Source organism: Scomber scombrus, chromosome 11, assembly GCF_963691925.1.
Source record: "Scomber scombrus chromosome 11, fScoSco1.1, whole genome shotgun sequence".
Lineage (NCBI taxonomy): Eukaryota > Metazoa > Chordata > Actinopteri > Scombriformes > Scombridae > Scomber > Scomber scombrus.
The window spans coordinates 9,605,314-9,627,787 of NC_084980.1; the positions used below are offsets into that span (position 1 = coordinate 9,605,314).

The following is a 22,474-nucleotide window of genomic DNA, read 5'->3' on the forward strand; positions in this document are numbered from 1 at the left end:
CATGTGCAAATGTGAGATAGCGGATACACATTGGGACTGTTTGGAGCTGAAGAAATGTTCATGCGTTGGTTTATAGGAGTTTGTAAACTGCTGTCTTAGTTTGTTAAAGATGAATTATATCATTCAACGTTATGCATGTTAACTGTTCCTATATATCACTACAAATCTGACCTTTTATAGACTCCAGTCTGACATTTGAATAGTGAGGAGTTATATGATACAGAGACCAATCCTGCAAGAAATTTCATCTAAATCTAATCTAATATGTGTGCTACTGGAGAGTGACAGCAGCAGCATGTGGATGACAAGAGACAATCCACTAAGTCAAATGTAATATGACTGAACCAGTTTGGCCACTGTGGTTTGTTTGTTTGCAGAATACAAAAAATGTTCTCTGCGGCAAACTTGCACAGTCAACTCAGACTGTGTTATGTTCTTGATGTACAAAGAAGTATTATTTACATTGGAGAGTCCTTTACAATTCTCTGAAGAGCGCCTACAATAATGCACCGTAACACAGGCTGCAATTATAGAGGTCTAATTTGTCACAATAGAACTAAAACATCTCCATACTGTCAGTTTAAAATAAGTATTTTGAGATGAGAGGTGTCATCTCTTTTGAAAATGACTCTTAAGTTATAACATTTAAATGATCTTAAATAAAATAAAAAAGGTCATGAAGGTTAATTTTAAACCAAGCACACAGAAAACTCTTTTACTATATGAAGTTTATTAGAGTCTGAAAAGCAACCAACAAAATATGTTTATTAATGCTGTGTAGTTGGAATATTGTGTTGTTTGGAATAACAGCACATGATAGGCAATACTGCTACCGTGCAGCAGCTCCACCAGCTAGTTAACCTGCCACTTAATACAGAGATAAACATTATAACGTTACCACTACCTATTGTAAACAAGGTAAACATGTGCATGTTGTCTTGTGTGTGTCAACATTAGAAAGCTGAAATGTAAATGAATTGAAGACTCAATTGTGTTCATAGATACAAAAATAATCCAGTGATCACAGCACTGGTGTGACAACAGTGGTGCGCTGTTTGAGTTCATGATTATTTACAGAAATCACTCACCATGAAACTTCAGACACCTACCAGTGTCGCTTGGTACCATCATTAAATAGGCTCAAGTGGTTTGATAAATCCTCCAAGTAGAAATGCACACAACTCAAACCTTTCCTTAAATACACAAAAAAAAACAATCATCACATCATATCCAAGAATAATGTTCACACGTTCACTCCTCTGTTGGAGAAAAGTCATCCTCATCGCAAGGATCATTTTGTCTTCAAATACGAACGAGAGGAAGAGAGGAGGTGTTGCTCCTCATTCGTGACATTCTTGTAAAATTACTAAGTGACTTGAAAATAGTGAAAACAGACGAATCATCAGCGGAAGCAGTTTTGGCAGTTTTCCAGTTGTGCTCAACTTAAATAAAATGTTAAATGTGAAGGACAAATTAAAAATAAGAAAAAAGACGTCTAATGTCTAATCCAGCAGCTTTTCATCAGTTTTACACCGTTTTGGGATGATTCAGATGTTCACAGTTTGAACCGATTATTTCTGGTGATCAGAGCACAGCTAGCCCTCCGTCACAGCGGCTGGTGATCATGTTGCCAATTTCAGTCCAGGTATCCAGGTGAGGGTCGTAGATCTCCACGGAGTCCACCGTCACTGGGGCGGAAAAGTCTCTACTGGCAGCCCGTCCTCCGACAGCGTACAGCAGCCCGTTAACCGCTGACACCGAAACCCCTGCACGGGCAGTCGACATTGGGGCCACCTCCAACCATTTCTCCTACAAAAAGACAGGCAAAGTGATGAGGGGAACATAAGGACCCAGACATAATCATAAGCTGAGCAATATTTAGTCAAACATAAAAAAGGAGACTTTAAAAACATTTAAACCCCCCTCTCCCCTTCCACTTTACCTCTTCTGGACAGTACTTCTCCACTGTCTCCAGTGCACCCAGCGCCTCGTTCCAGCCACCCACTGCGTAAATACAGTTATTGAGGCAAGCCACGCCCACATAGGCTCGACGTGTAACCATGACGGGGAGGGCACTCCAGCGGCGAGAGATGGGGTCATACACCTCGGCTGAACGCAGCTCCATTCCTTCGTCACTGATTCCTCCGATCACGTAAATGAAGCCTGGAAAGAGAGACGGCAGCATTTAGTTCAGAGCGATTTCACTGAGATAAACTGTAGTGAATATAAGCAAGAAGGTTCATTTAGAGTAGTATTGGTTTGGTATATTGACTCTGCTGTAAACATCTCTTCCTCATAGAATGGTGATGGATGGTGAAAGTACTTACAAGTTGCACCAGAGAGTATTCAATAAAAAAAACGTGAGGAACACACCTTGTAGCTCACAGCAGCCAAAGTAATAGCGAGGAACCGCCATGCTGCCGATGACCTCCCACTTGTTCTCCTCTGGGTCGTAGCGTTCCATGGTCTTCCCAATCTCAGAGCCAATCCAACCACCTACACGAGCACAGTACAACCATCATTTTTTGTCTAATTTTTTTTTTCTATGTAGTAGAAAATAATTAAATTATAATATATGAGTTAACACAATACTATACATGATTTTGTTGGACTTGTAAAAAAAAAAAATTCATTCTTAAGTTGTTCTTTTCAGTGAGGTTATGTGCCACTTCCTGTAATCTTGATGTAGTTTGTTACTTTTTCTTTTAGTAAAGATTAAGTATTAAACTACAGGCTTGTGCTGTGTGTATTTTAGTCAATCACAGCAATAGTAGCGTGGCATTTACCGAGTGCGTACAGAGCCCCATGGCAGGGACAGACTCCAACTCCACAGCGAGGAAAATTCAGAGACGCCACGGCAGCCCACTGTTTAGTCACTGGGTCATATCTCTCTGTGCAGTCAAAAATCATCGAGTCTTTCTCCCCTGGTGAGAAAAAAACAGTGGTGTTGGACTGATAACTATGCCGGTTATTTCATTGGCTTGTATTCGAACAGAGCATCATCTCTGCTAACTTACCCCCCACCACGTAGATCATGCCCTCCAGAACTGCGACCCCCAACCCACTGCGGGCCTGGTGCAGGGAGGACACGGTGGTCCAGTACTGGTTGAAGGTGTCAAAGCGCTCCACACAGCTCAAAGCCCGGCTGTCACTCCAGCGGCCGCCCTGCAGCCGAGTGTAACCTCCTGCCAATAGAAAACAAGCAAAAGTCCAACAATTACTGGCGTGTTTAATGTAGCTGAATGAAAAGTATCAAACACACACACACACACACACAGACACACACACACACACACACACACACACACACACACACACACACACACACACACACACACACACACACACACACACACACACACACACATTCTGATGTTACATGCTGTTTTTCATTTCCTGGCTTTGGCAAGAATTAAACAATTTTGCATTTCCCACACACATTTGAATACTGCTGAAGCATTCATTTAAATGTTATCAAATGTCATCACAGTTCACTCTTATATGCTAAATTAAGAGGTGAAACAGCACCTATGGCATAAAGGTACTTCCTGGCTTTTCTTCTCGGTCTCATCTTGGCTGGTTGTAGCTGACTGTACATCTTATTTTCTTTGGGAGACTTTGTGACTTCAGTGTATTCCCTCAACAAAGTCTGCAGTGCCACCCGCAGGCTGAAGTCAGTAATACCTTTGTTGAGAGACAAAATGGCAAAAATGTCAGCAGGTTCTGCCTTTGCTAATACATTTAAAGTCAATATTTTGAATATGAATGAGAATGGCAATGCAAATTTGTATATTCTGCTCACCCTCTATGTACTTGAACAGTCTCTGTGGGGAAAGTAGAGGGAAGCGGACCGGTTCCAACACCTCAACGACATGTTTTTTCCGCTTTGCCACATCTTGAAGAATCCAGTCCATGGCTGAAGTAAATACCTGATACTCATCTTCAATTCTCAACTCTTCGCTTCTTAGAAGCCTCACCAGCTGATCCTTCGACAAGCCCCTGAACTCATCGGTAACACACACCTAAAAGGGAGACAGTTGATGGATGAGGATGGGTAAGCAAATGCAAATGCAAAAACAGAGGAGTTAAATCCATTTTGGAAACTTAAGTGGAACTACTCTAGTAGAAACAGGGATCTCTGCACATTTTCCAGCAAACTGCAGCTTTGTCGGGTGCTTCTCAGTTTGAGGACAGCCGACTTTCAGAGAACAGAAGTACTTTTATCTTTGTGACATGATGTTAGGGGTGTGGCATTTGGACACTGACTCTTCCCACCCTGAGATCCGATAGATTTGAAACCCTGTTGAACCACTTATCTAATGACAACTGCACACCTGGTCTAGGTTGATGATATATGTTGTTTGCCTCATGTCTTTGTCCACTTGGACTATGATGAAGACACAGTAGTGTTAAAATGTTAGTCTGTTTGCACAATTAAAGGCTGTGAAATAAGTGGAACAAATTAAGTTCTGATAAAATGCTGATGGTGTTTGTACTTTTTAAAATAGGGGATCAAAATGTACAGTACCATACAAAATGTTGACATGAATGAAAAGTGTGTCCAATATTTTGACTGGTACTGTACATCTTGCTTCAGTTAAGCAGGGAAACACAGGGCAGAGTTAAACAGCAACACCAGAGTCATAGCAGAGAGATGCAATGAAAATTATCAACTTTTTTATTTCATACCTCCAGGAAGTGAACATGAATATAGTTCTCAGTGAACTCCATCATTTCCATGCAGGCAATCTGCTCCAGAAACTGAAAGATGCCCACACAGTTGCAAGGGTCCATGTGGCCTTTGAGAAACTCTCCGCAGATAGACACCACCTCGTTCAGCTGCAGCATGTCTGCTGCCACCATCAGCTCCTGAACGTTCTCCACGGTCACGCTGATAACACCTGATAGGAAAAGGGAACACATTTCCATTCAGAAAACAGTGTGCGATTATGCAGAATTTACACAAAGCGGTGGTAATGATGATGATGATGATGATGATTATGATATTAGTATCAAAGGCAACCTGTGTATATGAAATCCAGCAGAACCTCAAACACTTCAGTCTCCACTCCGAGGATTTGCACCTCCTCTTTATCTGCCTCCCGCATCCCCCCGGAGAACAGTGCAGAGAAATAGGGGCTGCTGGCTGCAAGCACCAGCCGGTGGACTCTGAAGACACGGCCGCCCACCTTCAGCCCCACATCACAGAAGTCTTTGCGGAGCCGCATCTTGTTCATCTGGGCCAGGATGAGTCTGGCGTAGCGGTCTGAGGCCAGTAGAGCCTGCTCAGACGCCTGCGTTGCCATGGCAGCTGCAGCATCAGCAGCACCACCACCACAACAACCAGCAGATGTTGACACAAAGGTGGAGGACATGGCGGCTGAGGCAGTTTACCATGGAGGCCAGTATTCACCAAACCCTCCTCTCTACAGAACACAAAACAGACCTGAGAGTCACATGAAGAGACCACACAAAGACACACTCGACTGGCTTTATAAACAATGTAATCTGTAATGAACATATAAAAAAGTGCTTTTCTCGACTGTCTCATGGTTAAACACACTGGAGCAGTCATAGGTGATCACTGTCCATCTCACTGTCGATGTACTGGCCATGAAAACACACCTGCCACCGCCGTTAGCCAGGCATGCTAGCCAACAGCTCGTCGGGGTCATATTCAACAATAAAATGGTCAACACACATCTGACAACTTTACCGCTCCACCAGACTCTGCTCACTGACAATCAGAGACATGCATGTTTTTAAAAAAAAGTCACATTTCTGCGCATTCTTAACTGTAACTTACCCATAAGTTTACTGATGAGGATGCGGTAAACTTCCGCCGCCCTGCAGACTGTCAATCCTTTGCTCCGGATCGATTGTTTTGGTCTGGCAATAGAAGTCTTCAATCTCCATCGCCGTAACTAATCAATCCCCGAACATCTTGTCTCTTGGGGAGGGAAGCGTTTTGTTTTAATTATGTTTATTTAATTTTGTATTGTTCTTTAATAAACGATCAATCAGTTATAAAATCGATTAACTGAACAGATTATTCTTTTGTTTTTGCTCTTGTGTTTTAATAATTCATACCTCACTTATGTTTGCAATTTTACTTTTATTAATCATTTATATGGTAGTTTAACAGATTTGTATATCTTTTTAAAGCATTGTAATTGGTTTTTGAAAAGTGCTATATAAAGTTATTATAATTATAATAATCATGAAATGCAACAGCAGGTGGCAGTGTTGACTTTAAAGCAGCAGCTAAACAAATATGGAAGCCCTTGACAACAAGCCACAGAAACCTACCATGTTAAATTATCATAGTATTCTTACACAATGGTAATTTTACATGTAGTTATGTTTCAGTGTGTTGGCTGTCATCTCTTCTACTGCAGACCTGACCAAGTCTACAACCCAGCCGACTCTTAACACTAGCAGTGGGTTGTCCAGTATGTTGTTCAGTAGCTTGACTTCAAATTAGTTTAAATATTATGTTGGAAACCTGTTATTAGACACGCAGGACTCATTACATCTGTCTGGTCCACTGATGCGAGGTGACAAAGCTTAAGAACTACAGTCTGACATATGAGGGTTAATAACTGAAACATCCAGTAAGATTATCTGTCACACACTGGAAGTACAAGTCATGTCACGTCTGTCACTAGACTTGTATTTCCAGCCATTTTCATTGTGTCAAGCAGAATTAAACGGCCAGCCATGAGCCACAGAATATGAGGTGGCACCAGCATTGGCCAAATAAAACTCAAGGGTAGCTGTGCCAACCTGGCTGACTTTAGCTACGCCCTTGGTTTGGTTGCCCTCTGGTTGCCCTGCATTGTCCCATCTCCAGTGTGTCGTGTTTTCCTAAACAGAATCTAGCCTGATCATTATCCCAGCAGAAGAATTACCTTATTGGATAAAACTTAAATGGACTTCTAGCCAATAAGCCAATAAAAAAACAAAGGTCAATCTCTGAACTGACTGATCCTGGAAACCCAAACGCACTACCTGCCACTCAAGTCTACTCTCTCTCTTTGCCACAAAACATCTTGAGAGGAATTTGAAAATCTAGATTTAAATATTACTTATCTGCTCTGAGAGACAACAGTGACTGTGTGAACGTGAAAAAAACAATATTACTGACCCCCTAAAAAAAGGGGAAAAAAGACTGTTAGCTCAGGGTTTGATTAGTAAACTTCAACCTACTTCTTTTAACCTATAATTTCTGACATTTATTTTATTGTCACTCCATTTAAATTAAACAGCCTTGTCTTGGCAACATGTTCATTCAGAAAACCATGAAAGCCTCAAGGATAAAATCTTTTTCATATTCAAATAAGCCTCTTTTCCCCCCTCAGTAATGGCACAATTTCCACCACACGACTACAGTATGTGTTAATCACATTATTTTTAGCAGTCGTGAGGTGATCAGTGCTGCTTTGCAATTCAAGAGCCTCATTGGTGTTTCATTGACGGGTGACAACAACCGCATTCAACAACATTCAATCAACAGATGATACATACAGAGGGACATTGATGGGGTTTTTTCCCAATGGATATCAGAACTTGAAAAACTGATGGACATTCAGAGTTTGGAGGTTCAGATTCTTGATTTTTCTATTGTTCATAGTTACTGTCCTCTTTGGCAGAAAACAGGCCTCTGTCAAAAATAATGAATTAACCTAATGACTAAATGCATGCATTATTGCTTGTGTCAAGGTTTTATGTGTTTCATTTGTGGTATGAAAGTGCTTTTGTTTATTTTCCTTTTGTTCTTTATGCTGCTGCCCGGGCAGGTGTCTCTGGTAAAACAGGTTTTAATACGTAGGTGAGGTGTTAATATGAATTTGAATGCACTGACACAGTGACTTCTTTTGGTGAAAATGATTCTCTTACAGTGTGATTATGCTTTTTTTCCCAGGCATGGCTGAAGTATCTTTCTCTCTCTCTCTCTCTTTTTTCTCATGCAGGCGATGTTTTTACTTGTCATGAAATTATTATGATTTTCACCCATCATACTCTGTCCCCCGTGGTGATGATGGGAAAGAGTGTTCGACTCGCTCCCAGAATCTGCCATGAAGTTTGAGAAAAACTAAATAGTGTGAGGGTCATCCTATGGAAAGTGGTCACCATAATTACCATTCTCCTTAAAGTGCAGAGTATGCCTGGCTTTTTCATTAGGGCTCTGTCCTCTGGCGAGACTTTGCTTCAACCAGGAAAGAAAAACATCATGAGATGAAACCGACAGCTTAAGGGTTCTTATGGGAGTACATATTAGAGTTTATTGAGTATTATCATTGGCTTTAAATCATACCAGATAAAGCAAAACAAGTAATTACAGAAATCTGTGGGAAGAATTTTTACTTCCATAATTTCCATAATATTGCCCATAACTTGTATTGTAAAAATCCCTGTTGTAGGAAGAGGGTACTTTGTGTTAATAATACAATTTTCTTCTCATTACCAATACCTGGCAGTTGTGAATGTTTGTCCTGATGTTGCCAGAAGAGGCTCCTGTTCTCACCTGAAAGGACTTCTTAACTGCACAACCCTTGTGTTTCACCTTAATGGACTTCTGAACGCATGCGTAACCCTTGTGTTTGTGACAGGACTTCTGTCCTCCGTAACCCTTCATTATTTTGGCCAGAGTTCACTGGCTTGCTGGCTGTGTGCCTGCCTACTGTTTCTTTGATCTTTATTGATTTGAAAGCTGAACTACCGCAATGAGATTGTCTTTAAAGCTTGAGGAATGCTAAAGTCCTTCATTTATTACAGTTGAAATCTTTAATGAGGATTTTCCCTTGAGAAAGATAAGTTGTTATACTGCATCTAGAAGATTTTTTTTGTGTGTGCAAATGTTTGGACATTAATTAAAGGGAAAGTTATACTTAGAGTTTGTCAGTGTCCTGCTCTACCTGTATCAAGGAGGTGAGATCATCTTCCATCCCAGGCTAAGCTGGTATCTGCAAATCTGTTTTGGTTGTGGATCTGGATTGGCATCTCTCCTGAATGGTTTGTCATCGAGCGGTGGTATGTTATCCACCATAAGAGCTGACTCAGTGTCACCTCTCATCTCTGTGTGATCTGAACCCCTTACAATTGTCACAAGAGGTCACTGAGACCATCAATAAAGGATCATTTTATATTTTGAAGCTACTGCACTTACAGGAAGTGATGCCATGAGTACTTTTTTACACAACAGCAGGAAATCCTACATCCTATCATTAACATTTGTTTTATAATATTTCTGCTGTTTCACTTTTATTCTCAACTTAAAATAAAGGGTAAAGGTGTAAATCATATTGTGGTTGCACCTACAACTGGACCTTTAAGTACAGGTTCACTGTTTTCAAATCTGTCTTCAAACAACAGTCAGGTACCCAAATGAACATTGAAATAAATAAGATCTCGTCATAATACACTTTCAATATAAGTGATAGAGGCCAAAATCCGTAGTCTTATTTTTGTGCAAAAATGTATTTAAAAGTTTATCTGAAACTAATATGAAGCTTCAGCTGTCCAAATGAGTCAAATCAAGTAGATATGCTTCAACGTTACAGTCTTTTTAGTGCCAAAGTCCCTCTTTTTGTTGCTATACTTCCACCACAGCTCAACAGGGAAACACAAAGAGAGATATCCACTTGATATGACTAACTCAGACTGCTGAAGCCTCATGTGTCCACAGTCATTTTGCACAAAATGACTGTGGACACACTGTGTATTTTGGCCCCCATCACTTACACTGAAAGCACATTTGAAGGGGATCTTTAAACAGTATGAAGAGGAGGAATGGTTACAGTGAGGAAAGCCTCTTTCACTGTTTATATGGACACCTGGCTGTTGTTTTAAGACAGACTTGAAAAATTGTGAGCTTGTCCTTTGAGGATTAATGACCTAATATAATTTTATTTTTGGATTTTATTTGATTTGTATAATAAAGAAAGAGACATCTGGCAGGATCGAAATTAGGACAAATGGTTTGACAATCTTTAAACATTTTAAGATTGGCATTGTTATATTTTTTTCTATTCTTCTGAACTTGTTGTTTGGGGGGGGGGGTCTTTGTAAATGTTCCAGGGGGTCTCCAGCAAGAAGGGGAATAACTTATTTTACCTCTATCCAATTCCATCCATAAGATAAGTAACACAACGACTACTTTGTTCATGGTTTTCACACACTTTCTGTAATAAACAGCTAAAAGCAAAAGTCTTATCAGATAGGACCCTGGCACAAAATCTGAGACAAAAGTTTAGGGGTCATTTGACATGAAAAAGTTTGAGAACCAATGCCTTATATATTGACCAAAGGAAGAAAGAAAGAAACAAAACAAAACAAAACAAAAAACAGCGTACAATCTTCCGCAACAATTCTAAAACCTGTTTGATAAGCACCATTTACCATAATTCCTCCAGGCTTGGAAACTATTTTCCAGCCTAATTTTCCAGCATTTCCATAGCCTCAAGAACTCAGAGGATGATCAACATATGAACTTAAATTCTACACTAAATAGATACATTTATACATACGTGCATGTACAATCAGATACATGCAGAATGTACTGCTAAGTTTTTCAAATGTGGAGCTTTTACAGAGGCTTCAGAGTGGAGCTGGTATGTTTAATGCTTCAGTCCATAGCCTACATGCTGCTTGGCAGGCAACAGGATCTCTTGCCTTCAGCCTATAAGCCAGCTATAATGTGAGCTAGTAAAAAAAAAAAAGAAAAAAAAAAAGAAAAAAAGGAGGAAAAAAATCCCTCTCTTATCGATTCTGCCTCCGACATAGCAACTGGCTGCTGATTGGCTGACACTCGGCATGTTCTCGGCCTCCCATTGGCTGATCGGCCAGTGTGAAAACGGTGGAATCGGACGGAGACAGGGGGGAGGAGAGATGTGATTGGTTGTGGCCAAACTGAAGGCGAAAACCTCTTTTCCTGAAAGCCTGCGAGACAGTTGATGGTGTGTATGTGTGTGTGTGTATTTTAGGCGTGACTCCAAAGGTAATTCGTCGTCCTCCTCCTCCTCCTGCTCCCCCCCAGCCAGGAATAATTTAAATTGAGAACTATAAAGGAAAATTACTATGAATTTAAACGAGCGAGTTGAACGACCGAGGTGTGCTGACAAGGAAGGAGAAAGAGAGGAAAGTGGAGGAGGCCTGTGTATGTATTTTTAAGGGGAAAAAGATGTGGGGGCTGGGTTTTCTTTCCTTTTCTTTTTTTCTTTCTTTTTTACATAGATTAAACTCAGCTTCAGGGAGCTAAGGAAAAATAGGACCAAGCAGTTTAAGCTAAACTGCTGTGAAGGCAAATAGCATTGGGATGTAGCCAAGCAGCAGAGTATGTTTCAGGTTTAAGGAAATGTAGCAAAAAGGCCCAACCAGACCGTCCCAGCCTCCATTTTTTGTTGAGTTGGCTAGGTGCACTTTTTGAGTCCTACTCTTTCTAGTCCTTCTCTTGTGAATACACTTTCTCTACCCACTCTCTCTCTGTCTTTCGGACACACTCCCAGCCTAAGGGTGACTCAGCGCGGGTACAGTCTGCCCTATCTTATCTACCTCCCCTTGCATCTGGTCCATCCTAGCAGGCCGCCTTGTCCATCAGCTCTCTATGCTGACACAGGTAAGAGGGAAGTAATCCGTGGCCTGGAACTGAGGCTATCCGCCGGTACATCCCTGCCCTCTGCACCTCATTAATCCCTGCCTAACACAGGTCTAATGTGATGGTTGAAAGAGGCCACCTGTTGTTCTGGTCACAGAGAGCCGATGGTGGTGTCATCATCATCTTCATCATGAGTGGCCACTATATACCAAGGCTCACACAAGGGTTTCTTTGTAGATGGTGCTAAAAGTTTAATTGGGGAAATATGGAAGACATTAACTTTTTTGTGAGATAACAATGGTGTTTGACTGTATGATGAAGTTCGGGAGACAAAACCTGAAGTGCTCCAACACTAGTTAGTACTAAATGTTTAAAGTTGAACTGCATACCTTTCACATGAACTTTTTTCTTTTTGCTGTCCAAAAAAAATTGGGTTTCGAAATATTGCATGTTCCTCCTGAAACAGATTTTTTTCTCGTGACTCAGACTGAACAGGGAAAGGGCCTGTGCATATCCTGCCATTGTCTTTATCGCTTCCTTTCTCTTCCATCTGTCCACAGCGTGTCCTCCAGTGCCCTCACCGCCTCCTATCTCTCCTGACCTAAGGATAAGCTCATTGGACTACAATGGCTACACTAGAGACAGACGGGAAATTTTAGGTAACTAGTTATCTCACTTTTATGGTTTGTATTTAGTCATATTCTTACTTATTTCATGAAACTTTTAACGTGATTTGACCTAGTAAAACATGGCAATTTCACAAAATCTTGCAGTACATGGCCACTGTAAATGAAAGAAATTGTAAACTATGCACAGAATCAGCAATGGACTCAGAAAAAAGCAAAGGATTACGTAAGCTGACAAAACCCTCATCAGTTTATTGTCTTTTAGCAAGAAAAAGGTCTCTCACATTGCTCAGCTTCACTCGAGGAGTTTCCTCAATCCCCCCAGTGGAGTATTTTTTAATACAAGAGGCTAAATCACCCTCCTTCCATGAACCAACCTCGGAAATACATTTTACAGTTTCTCTGTACAGAGTATCTATTGTCCTCAAACTTGAAAAATGTGCCAAGTTCAACATGGATTCCTTTCCTCTTAAGCTATGTAGGCTGCATGTCATGAAAAACATTCATAGCTAGAGCAATGCCACAGTTCAAGTAATGGAGGCAGGATACTTCCGGACCTCTGGCAGTTCACACAAACATAGGAGGCCACATCATACCAACACCACCAAAGAGAGTGCATTTTTGTGGCAAATGTCAACCTCTCATAACAGCATCACCTTCACCACCATCATCATCATCATACATTGCAACAATAGAAATACTGTTGGATTGCACTTTCTTCAAGCTTTCATCTTGTGGCATGTTTATAGAAAAAATATATATAGAATACAAAAAGCTTATACTTCTTTGAGTAACAGAATATAACATACAGTACTTCAGATTATGTTTTGATCAGCACATCAGCAGGTGTACATAAATTGCCCTCCCCTTGCCCAAATGCATTTACTGGACTAAACAGGGATGTGTTTTTGCTCACAATTAAGTGCTTTGGTCAATGGGTATAACATTGAATATGCTAATACAATGGTATTCTACAGGATGTTAATGCTACATAATATCCACTGTATATGAATGTTTGTTAAGAAAGGGGGAAATTTTCAAGATGCACCACGACTTTTCACATATTCACACGTGGCATTTACCCAAAAAATGGTTTGGTCCACCAAACCGGTATGACGGAAACATCCTGTTTACAGCACCATCTTTCCCCTCACAAACGCACTAAGTAGTAGCAACCCAATATAATATATGTAACCTATTGGTCATATTCTCAGAACTGAATACATTTTAACTAGGGAAAATGGACATCCAACTTCGGTTGTAAAAGTCAAACAAAGATGCAGCACCTGACCTCAGTGAGCAATTTTGTGGTTGTCGACATCCCTACCAAAAAGGTGTCCATTAAACAAACGGCAATAAATGAAGTACAAAACATTTTTTTGAAAGCTTAAACAGTCTCTTTGAAAACAAACAAAAAACAACCCCCCCCCCCTCCCAAAGTTCAAGCTGACATTCAAGTTACGGTCCCACTTCAATCTGTGAAATCCCATTCACAAACACCGATGGAATCACTGTAGTGCAAAACTTTACACAATGCACCTCGATGCAGTCGTTCTCGCAGGATACAGTAAACATGTCCTTTCTGTCTCTCTCCATTCAATTACATTTCGGGAGCGGCAGGCGGGAGCCCCGTTGTGTGTTTAGGAGTCTGTAAGAGTTTGTGTTCCTCTGCATGTTGCGAAGGCGTGGCTGGGGCTTTGGCGTGTACTGGATGTGACAGCCGAACATCCAGGGCGTCATTGTGTTGCAACAAGGAGTGCAGGCGATAGTGCAGGACAAGGTCTTTCAGTGAGCAGTGGACGTCGTAGGGCTCGGCAAAGCCGTACCCATGTGGTGTGTTGTAGATCATGCAATGCTTCACTTCTTCATTCACACTGAAATGAATAAAAAACAAAGGGCATTAATGAGTGTTACATGAGCACACCATGTGTAATATTAATTTCAAAAGTGATCCATTTTCCAGATTCTGCTTTCTGAAATGTTGTACTCACACAACGGAGCAGGCGTAGCATCCTTGTTTGCTGCTTTCGCGGATCAGGAACGTTCCAGGAGCTCTACCCTGAAGCATCTCCTCGGCCTGCGTCCTGCTCATCTCACCAACAAACCAACTCGTCTCATCCTGATGTGGCAAATTCTTCTCATCTCCCTTCAACACGTATGTGCTGGGAAAAAAAAGAGCCATATTGTAACATCTCTCATAATTTATATTTCATTTACATGCCAATTTTGTATTATTAAATGTCATTTCTTGACAGAATAAGTTCAAACTTACTCGTCAAGGCTGTCGCTCAGTATCCCCAGCCAGTCATTTATGCGTTTCTGCCGTACGCCTTTGTGATTAAGCCAGCTGTAAGGAGAAAAGACGCATAAAAAGGTTTAATTTTAACATTAAGTAAGTATAAAGCCTTTTATGGGATTTACCACAGATACTACAAACAAGATTCTGATGCGACTCACTTCAGGTACTGGTCTCTGATATTGCGTAGCTCGATGAGGTCAGGTCGCAAGCTGTTCATCTTCCGGTCTGTCTCTCTGTAGTCCTCCACTTGGGTCCTCAAGTCCTCCTCCAGATGGATTTTGCTGTCGTAGATCTCCCCAAGACGGCACTTCAGCTTCTCATAATTTATCAGAAAGCTAAAGAGAGAACGTCATAGGTCTGATTAGGGTTTTTCAGTTTTGGGCTGCAACAAAAATGCACCCAAACTAATCTGCATTTAGGTTGTAATTCACTTAATAGAGACCTTTTTTGGACAATGATGTAATGACATACCTCTCCAGATCTTTGTCAGCTGCGTCGGTCTGATTGTTCCTCTCGAACTCCTCCCCGTAACGCTCCTGTTCGCGACACTGCTCCTCAAAGATCAGCATTGTCTCATTAAAGGCCTCAATTGCTGTTCGCTTCATCTGGATCTCCTACATTGCAAAGAATTAGAAATGACTCAGGAGATTGTCGAATGCCAGTTATACTCTTCAGCAGAGAATTTATATTTTGGTTTTAGTGCAGACTTCAGAGTTCATTTCAAAATTGTTTTTTACCTGTGAGGTCTTTGTGAAGGTTTCATATAGACGATCAAACTCCTTTGTTTTCTCTTGATACTGACAGTGGACTTCCTTGAGCTTTCTTCCAGCAACATCAACATTGTCTTCTTTCACCTGATGTCAAAAACACCACTTAATCAAATATGCACAATACTCTTCTGTTCTTTTTTCCTCATTTAGTAAATGCCTTATCATTTTCACTCAAACATTTTTGCAGTGTCAGATTGCTAACCAACATTCATATTCAAAGAGATAATGTAATAGTAATGGTGCTTACTAACCTGCTGGGAGCGGGACACAGGATGGGTGAGCATCAGGTCCAGTGTGGCGTTATATTCCACCAACGGATGGTGCTGATAGTACCAAATGAGTTCCACCACTGAAGTAAATGTGAGGGGGTCCGAGAACCCATACTTCCCATCACGGTGGTAAATCTTGATCAGCTTGTTGTGCCCGTCTTTCCTGAGAAGGGGAAGCAGCAAAGCACAAAATCTGATTATCAAGCGCAAAAAATAAGTTGTAAGCTCCACCAGTGACATTTGGAGTCGTGCTCTGATGGAAATAATTGTCTTTTACTTCTGCTTACCTTAACGTCAGCGTAAAGTCTCCTTGAAGCTTTGTGGATGCGTCACGCACCACAAACGATCCATCAGGTGTGTCCCGGAGCTTCTCGTTCACCTCATCCCTGAGGGGAAGACAGTTAACAGTTAATGGATCAAACATACCAAAACGTCAAATGAAGAAACAGCACATTTGGGAAGGTTAAAATACTCTACCTAGTTATATCTCCCCAATACCATTCGGCATCCTGTAGTGAATACGCAGGTGGTGAAAGGCCATTGTTGTTCATGGTGGAAGACACTGGCTTTGTTGACCTGGGAGGGAGAGCTGTGAGCAGAAGAGAGGATAAAGATGACAGTTCCTTAGAAAGAGATCTATTGAAAGTTGTATGCCATTGACCTGTTGTGAAATGTTTTTAGCCAAGTGCTATAAACATGACTGCTTCAATATCATGACCATTGCAATCAAGGATGTTTGTGTGCGCGTGTTAGGGAAATGCAGTTATCTCAATGTATACCCCCGCCCCACAACATGCATGCACACACACACAGTCACACCCTTGCTTGATGGAGCCTGTCAAGGTCTGTGGACATGCCCAGGCATGTTTCCAAGAGATATCACATCTTAAGTGTGGTCAGCACTGAAAAAGGAAATGTCGCTTAGTCCAAATTTTAAAGTACATATGAAGTCCAATTTCTAAACTCTGCAGCCACCTTTCACTTTATTGAATTGCATTAGAAGTTTTAAATTTGAGCTGTCACTAACGTTATTTTCAATGTTGTTCAGTCTGCTGATTACTTTCTTGATCAATCGTTTGGTCTATTAACATACAGAAACAGGGAAACATGACATGTATCCTAGAGGTGATGTCATCAAATGTCTTGTTTTGTTCGACAAAAATCCAAAACTCAAATATATTACATTTTAACACCAAGCAGCTAATTATCACGTTGTCAAATGTTTGATGCTTTTGCTTTAAAAAAAATACTTAAACTCTTAATTGTTTATCAAATTAGTTGAAAATGAATTTCTTTAGATTGACTCATTTATTAATTGTTGCTACTCTACATTAACAAAGGCTATACATTATATTTCGAGCCTCTTGAACTTCTTTCCACATTTTATAATTATTGCCCTCTTACAGATCTTCAAAAGTTTTCCATCAACCTTAAGGGGGGGAAAAAGGAGAGTCTAAGCGTTTTCCTAAAAATGAAAAAGGAGGGCAAACCGCATCAAGAGGAGGTGAAGGGCGATATATTTCACTGCAGGACAAAAGTGCCTTTCATGAGGCAGTTAGGGAGAATACAAGAGCACCCTCAGAGTGGAGAAAATGTGGGTTTCTCCCACCATCCGCTCTCCTCTTTTTCTGACCTTAAAATAAACAAAAGGCAGGTGCAGCAGCACAGTGCCAGGCACAAAAACGAAAAAGCTGCGGCTCCTCAACCCAGCAAAATTAAATCTGCACACCTTCCCCCTTTTTTCCTCCCCATGACGGCTGCCAAGAAACTCAACTGGCTTCCAAAAGCCACATACCAGTACAGACAAGAGCCACGTAATTTAAGTATGAAATAATACAATCAGCCACGCTGGTTCTGCATAGTGTCCAATCCAGAAAACACACCAATAGTGAATAAAAGGTATTAGGGTCTTGATAATCACTTAAACATTCAATAATAGACTTTATAAAAACAATACATAATGTCTGTATTGTATCATATATTCATTTTAAGCTCACACTGTTTTGTATTGTATAAGCTGTCCTTATTAATAAAAGTCTACTTATAATACATGACATGACTGAAAACAATAATGATGCAATTTTAATGAGCCAAAGTCAACTTAGTTTAGCTTGGTGTAGGATAACAGGGCTGAGATGACGAAATACAAGTGTCACACTGTCAGGACAATGTAATAACGCGGAGGTCAAGTGACAAATGTAAATGTAAAAAATGAAGTGTTGGTGAGTTGGCAGAGTTAAGTCATGAGACGAGCTGTCTAGCCTGCTCGCCTCTAGCCTACTTTCAGAGCTAGCAGCACACAGATGAGCCACGGCTGGCTGCAGAGGAGAACAAAGCGCTCGTTTCATGCGGCGCTCATTAACGCACCCTCAGCTATATTGCCTTCAAAACGCACCCTTCACACCGCAGCACGTCTGTCGCAAATCTTCCCCTGGCGTACGAGGAAATGCAAAAAACCTGCTGTGCATTTCTGTCCAAGTTTGTCATATGTGCCGGGACAAAAGAAAAGAGGCAAGCCACTGCGCCTGGTCCACAGAAAGGTATTACGTAATTGGCAAGTGAATTGCGCTATGCATGCCTGGGCAATGCCACTGGGGGAGCGCAGCGCAGCACCGAGGACCTGGCTATTATAACGTTTCACTGCCACCTGCACAGCATTTGTCAGATGTCAACTTCATTATAAATATTATATAAGTTGACGCTTGCAAAAGGAGAAAGCAGAAACATGCAGAAAACGTCTTTCTGACCCCCCGCAGATGAGACAATGGCTGCGTTTAACCCTAACTTACCTGGAGGTGCTTGATCCATTTCGATGTAGAATAAACCTTCGGGAGGATAAACCATTCCTGTTTCGGAAGAGTAGTCCAGGTTGCTGTTTGTTGTCTTTGCACGAAATGAAGCGGGGTGGAAAAAAGCACGTTTCTTTTGCCGCAAGTGAACCTCAATGCAGACGCCACGTCCTACATAGATTTGGACGAAAAGGAAAATCCTTCGATTTTGATTCCAGGAAACATCCCAAAGTCCCAAATGTGCTCTCTCGACATAGCACGTCTAGCTCTGGGGCTTTTTTTTCAGACGTACAGATTGTCAGTCCATGTCTTCTTGCTGTGCGGCGGAGCTCTACTTTACTTCATCTCGGAAGTGGAGCGACTTTAAAGGGCCGATCGTAACATCATCTTGGCACGGTCCAACCTGCCGCCACAGTAGGGGATTTGTTTACCTCGCCAACTTCGTGGTCACTTACAACACGCCATATTAAGCTCATATTTTATAATTAGATAGAAATAGCTTAATCGAGTAGATTCTGCAAATTATTATCTTATTTGGTTTATTTTTGTATGCGGATACTTAATGTATGACACAGAATTCCCCCTCCTGAATTTGAATGGTACGTTCCAGACTGATTCATTCAACTCTTGCACTGCACTGTAGCTGAAAAATTCGTTACAGGGCATGAATGAAAAAGAAAAACCTATTCTATTAGATTGAATCATTAAATGTACATGATGTCTTTTGTGTTTTATACCTTTTTTTTGTTTAAATATTTAAATAACTAGGGATTAAATCATTTTCTGCTATGTTAAGGGTCTGCCTGAATGATTGGTGAGTGAATAGAGTTGCAATAACATGACATCATACTATAGGTTTTTATGATAATACAACTGTATTCAGCTGTTTGGCATCCAGAAAGCATTAAGCTATACTCTTTTGTCTGACAAGCGATGGCGTCACCTGCCTAGTTGGCAAGTGTGTATTATGTTCTTGTCGAGCTTGTCGAACACGTTCAGCAGCAAAAATGGCATCTTGAGTGTCGCGGATTGTAATTATCGCTGCTCCCAGATGACCCTGTTGAAGACACGATAGGTAATAGCAGGTATATTAACACCCGTGCAGTGAGTTGAAAATGAATGTTGGGCAGAAATTTTTTTTTTTTTGATGAGACATTGTGGTGTTTCAGTTTTCATAATGCTTAATATGGCCAGAGTCTCAGCAATACTGTCCCCTTATCTGTTCATGTGGGATGAATACTTCCATTGTTGTTTGTTCATGACACAGGATGATTTTGTGCTGTAAATTTAAACAACCAGGGCCTCTTCCACCAGCTGACGTTAGTGGCTGCAGGGAGAGTGAAACAAGGCCTGCATGGTCAGAGGTCTGTCTCTGTTGGTGTCCAGACGTTTATGACCAGTCCCCTTTTGACCCAAGGACAGAGAGTCAGGGAGGTAATTGCCTCCAGCATTCCTTTTTCCCATCAGTAAGATGATTCTTTCCTGTGTCCACTCAGTGCCGATGAGACGTCCTAAACTAACTGCCATGATGGAGCATATTATGGCAAGAGAGCACGACCATGTCTCACAGACACACATGGATTCAGACTCATGTCTGCATGGGTAGTTCAGACAAACACATATACAGTATATTAACAGTATTGGGAAAAATATCTGCGTATCATTTGCATCTTGTAAAATACTGACTTACTTGTTGAATGGTTGCCATAGTTGGTGCAATGTAGGCAGGTTTTTTTTTTACGGTTTAGATCAATCATATGACAGGTATGTAATTGTGCTTGTGTTTGCACGTTGGGTCAGTGTGTTCGTGTGTGAGTGCAAACGCGATGCATGAGTGTTTGCTCGCGTGCTATCCATGCGTTCCTACATTTAGAAGCCTCGAAGCCTGTCACAGCATGTCACTTGGCTGCTACCCAACCACCCACCCCCGTCCCCCTCCCCCGGTGTCAGAAGAGCACAGAATTTGCCCCCTTAACTTCTGGGTCTGACCTCTGTGACACATTTCCTTACCACCACCGTCTTGAAACACAACAGCATCGATGGAAAGACTCAAGACACATGTTCTGAGAATTCAACAATTGTAGATTATTGAGAAATGGCGCAAATGGACTTTATAAAACCTTTGTTTGAAGAATGAGCTATTTTAAGTTTTATCAATAGGTTGTCTACCTCACTGGCATGACTTATGCATTTTCTGTAATAAATAAATGGAAAACAATAAAACTGAAGTTTAAAAGAAACACAACAGCACTGGGGCTCCAGAAAAGTCAGTGGAGGACAGTCAGGCATAGGCATGATGAGCATGTGTGCGAGGGATATAATGCTTCTACAATCAGTATTAGAAAAATCCAAAATATTTTGGGTACGCTGTGTGTTTGCGTCCCACATTTGCGTGTCGTGGCCCGAGTGAGCGAGGGCCGTCTTGCAGGATAAACCTTTAGGCTCTGCACCCCAGATCTAGGCAGTCCTGATGGGATCAGTGAAGGCTAATCATAAGATTAACGGGATAGGCTGATACTGCAAGCCTGCCAGCTGCCTGCTAGCTGATGTGACTCATCTTGATATCCACCACCGCAATATGCCACTGGACTGTGGGAGTGCTGGGAAACACTGCATGGATTTTATATTAATCGACAGATGTTACCCTGTGCTAAAAGTAGATGACAGTTAAACTAATTTGATTAGATTTACATTTTTAACATTGATCTGACAAGCAACTTAGAGTGATTACAGAGTGACCACTAAAAGCACCCAACAGTAAGGAGAGGAGGTGTCATAAATAAAAGACTTTGGCCATTTTTCAGTGAACATTGCAAGGTCAGGAGAGCAGTGCCAGGAAGAGAAATACAAATAAATATGAGCTCAGGAGGATGACAAACAGGATTAATCTAATGTCTTAGGTTATTAGGTCAGTGTGGTGCAGTGTGCCGTGTTAACTCTGTGGTGAAATTAAGAAAAGAGCATTAATCCCCATATTTAAGAGTGTTAAAAGCGCGCATGATAGGCTTCCTGCTGCCACCAATATTTGACTCAGGGTGATAATCTCCTGGCTTTTTAGAGTAATGCTTGTTTTAGTTCACAAACTGTGTCAAGAAAACATTTTCATCAACTGTTTTCATATTTCCTGTACAGCCGATGTAGGATAGGTTATATCTGAATTTGTTTTGTTTGTTGTCGTCAGAAAAAGACTCAAAGACACAACACAGAGAATCCATGTCAGGGATTAGTTTAGTTCACCAATTTCTGTATCTGTGTCATGGTCTCCCATTGTAGCCCTGGGTGAATTGCACATCTCTCAAATCTTCTGTACTGTAGTGTGCTGCTATTCACGGCCATTGAAGGGATTCATAATGGTCTTGGCAGGGTGTTCGACATTCACCATGGAGAGACTGTGGGGTTTCCCTGATCGGCGGCCAGAACCAGCACACAAAGCATGCAGTAGTCCTGCCAGAGGCAACTCAACTGTGGGCAGAGCGTAGGGCGGCTATGGTCTGGCCCCCAGGACCCTGCCATTGTGGAAATGTGAGTGGGGACAGTGTCTGAACGGCTTGAGTTGGAACAGAAAACTTTGGATGACCAAAACTATGAGCTTCAAATAGCTGGGCCCTGGGAAACATAGCTTGTTCTTTTAAGGAGGTCAAAGAGAAGCCAAAAAGTGGAAAAAAACCAGAAAACCAATGTTTGGTGGAGAGAATGTCAAATTGGAGGCTATTGTTACTATAGACATCAGCAAAACTGACATACCGTTTTTCCAAACGCTCATGTATCAGTCTGTCTGACTCTCTGTCTTGTCAAGTCGAGCCGTCTCTGTCCACTGCATCCACCTAGCACCCGATGGTCATACCCACCACTCATCATTTGTCACTCCATCCTGCCAGAGCCTAATCTCACTAACGGAGGTGACAACTGAGGTACTCGTGGCATGCCACCACACAGCGTTTACCAGCTGAGTGTCTGAGTTATGCTGAGGATGATGATCCTGTGGTATCAGTGGCCTCTGTTTCTCCAGACGCCTTCCTCACCTCTCTGCTTAAGTGGAGTGCCAAATAAAGACCTGACTATGAAGCGCGCTAGCAGCATACATTCATGAGATACTGACAGTTTTTCAGACTTTATTTTTGCTTA

At 41.4% G+C, this 22,474-nt stretch overlaps 3 protein-coding genes and 1 long non-coding RNA gene across 4 annotated transcripts in view; 1 reads left to right on the forward strand and 3 right to left on the reverse strand.

The window, feature by feature from the left end:
- The window catches only part of prdx1 (peroxiredoxin 1), a 50,163-nt gene extending 31,607 nt beyond the window's left edge, over window positions 1–18,556 (reverse strand). Inside the window, exon 1 of the mRNA XM_062428531.1 lies at window positions 18,552–18,556. The gene's annotated coding sequence lies outside the window, so the exon portion shown is untranslated. The remainder of the gene's footprint in view (window positions 1–18,551) is intronic.
- Window positions 720–5,873, reverse strand: ipp (intracisternal A particle-promoted polypeptide). Its single transcript, XM_062428523.1, has 10 exons — window positions 5,807–5,873; window positions 5,024–5,426; window positions 4,690–4,901; window positions 3,803–4,022; window positions 3,529–3,684; window positions 3,018–3,185; window positions 2,787–2,924; window positions 2,374–2,496; window positions 1,943–2,163; window positions 720–1,809 (listed from the first exon to the last, which is right to left on the reverse strand). The coding sequence occupies exons 2-10, from the start codon at window positions 5,373–5,375 to the stop codon at window positions 1,585–1,587; spliced, it is 1,815 nt and encodes a 604-aa protein (XP_062284507.1). The 5' UTR covers window positions 5,376–5,426; window positions 5,807–5,873; the 3' UTR covers window positions 720–1,584.
- Window positions 11,530–14,233, forward strand: LOC133990269 (uncharacterized). Its single transcript, XR_009926956.1, has 3 exons — window positions 11,530–11,617; window positions 12,157–12,255; window positions 14,186–14,233. It is a non-coding gene; the product is annotated as an uncharacterized LOC133990269 (long non-coding RNA).
- On the reverse strand, window positions 12,484–18,542 carry LOC133990266 (phosphatidylinositol 3-kinase regulatory subunit gamma-like). Its single transcript, XM_062428526.1, has 10 exons — window positions 18,350–18,542; window positions 16,038–16,149; window positions 15,848–15,946; window positions 15,543–15,723; window positions 15,259–15,375; window positions 14,993–15,135; window positions 14,680–14,856; window positions 14,495–14,569; window positions 14,214–14,384; window positions 12,484–14,096 (listed from the first exon to the last, which is right to left on the reverse strand). The coding sequence occupies exons 1-10, from the start codon at window positions 18,402–18,404 to the stop codon at window positions 13,823–13,825; spliced, it is 1,404 nt and encodes a 467-aa protein (XP_062284510.1). The 5' UTR covers window positions 18,405–18,542; the 3' UTR covers window positions 12,484–13,822.
- Window positions 18,557–22,474: the final 3,918 nt, after the last annotated feature.

Coding starts and splice junctions, on each gene's coding strand:
- ipp (XM_062428523.1), bottom strand. CDS start 5,375: ATGTCCTCCACCTTTGTGTCAACATCTGCTGGTTGTTGTGGTGGTGGT. Junction 2,925..3,017: donor CATGATCTACGTGGTGGGGG/GTAAGTTAGCAG, acceptor TTTTCTCACCAG/GGGAGAAAGACTCGATGATT. Junction 1,810..1,942: donor AGAAGTACTGTCCAGAAGAG/GTAAAGTGGAAG, acceptor GTCTTTTTGTAG/GAGAAATGGTTGGAGGTGGC.
- LOC133990266 (XM_062428526.1), bottom strand. CDS start 18,404: ATGGTTTATCCTCCCGAAGGTTTATTCTACATCGAAATGGATCAAGCA. Junction 14,570..14,679: donor ATCAGAGACCAGTACCTGAA/GTGAGTCGCATC, acceptor TTCTCCTTACAG/CTGGCTTAATCACAAAGGCG. Junction 14,097..14,213: donor TGCTACGCCTGCTCCGTTGT/GTGAGTACAACA, acceptor TATTCATTTCAG/TGTGAATGAAGAAGTGAAGC.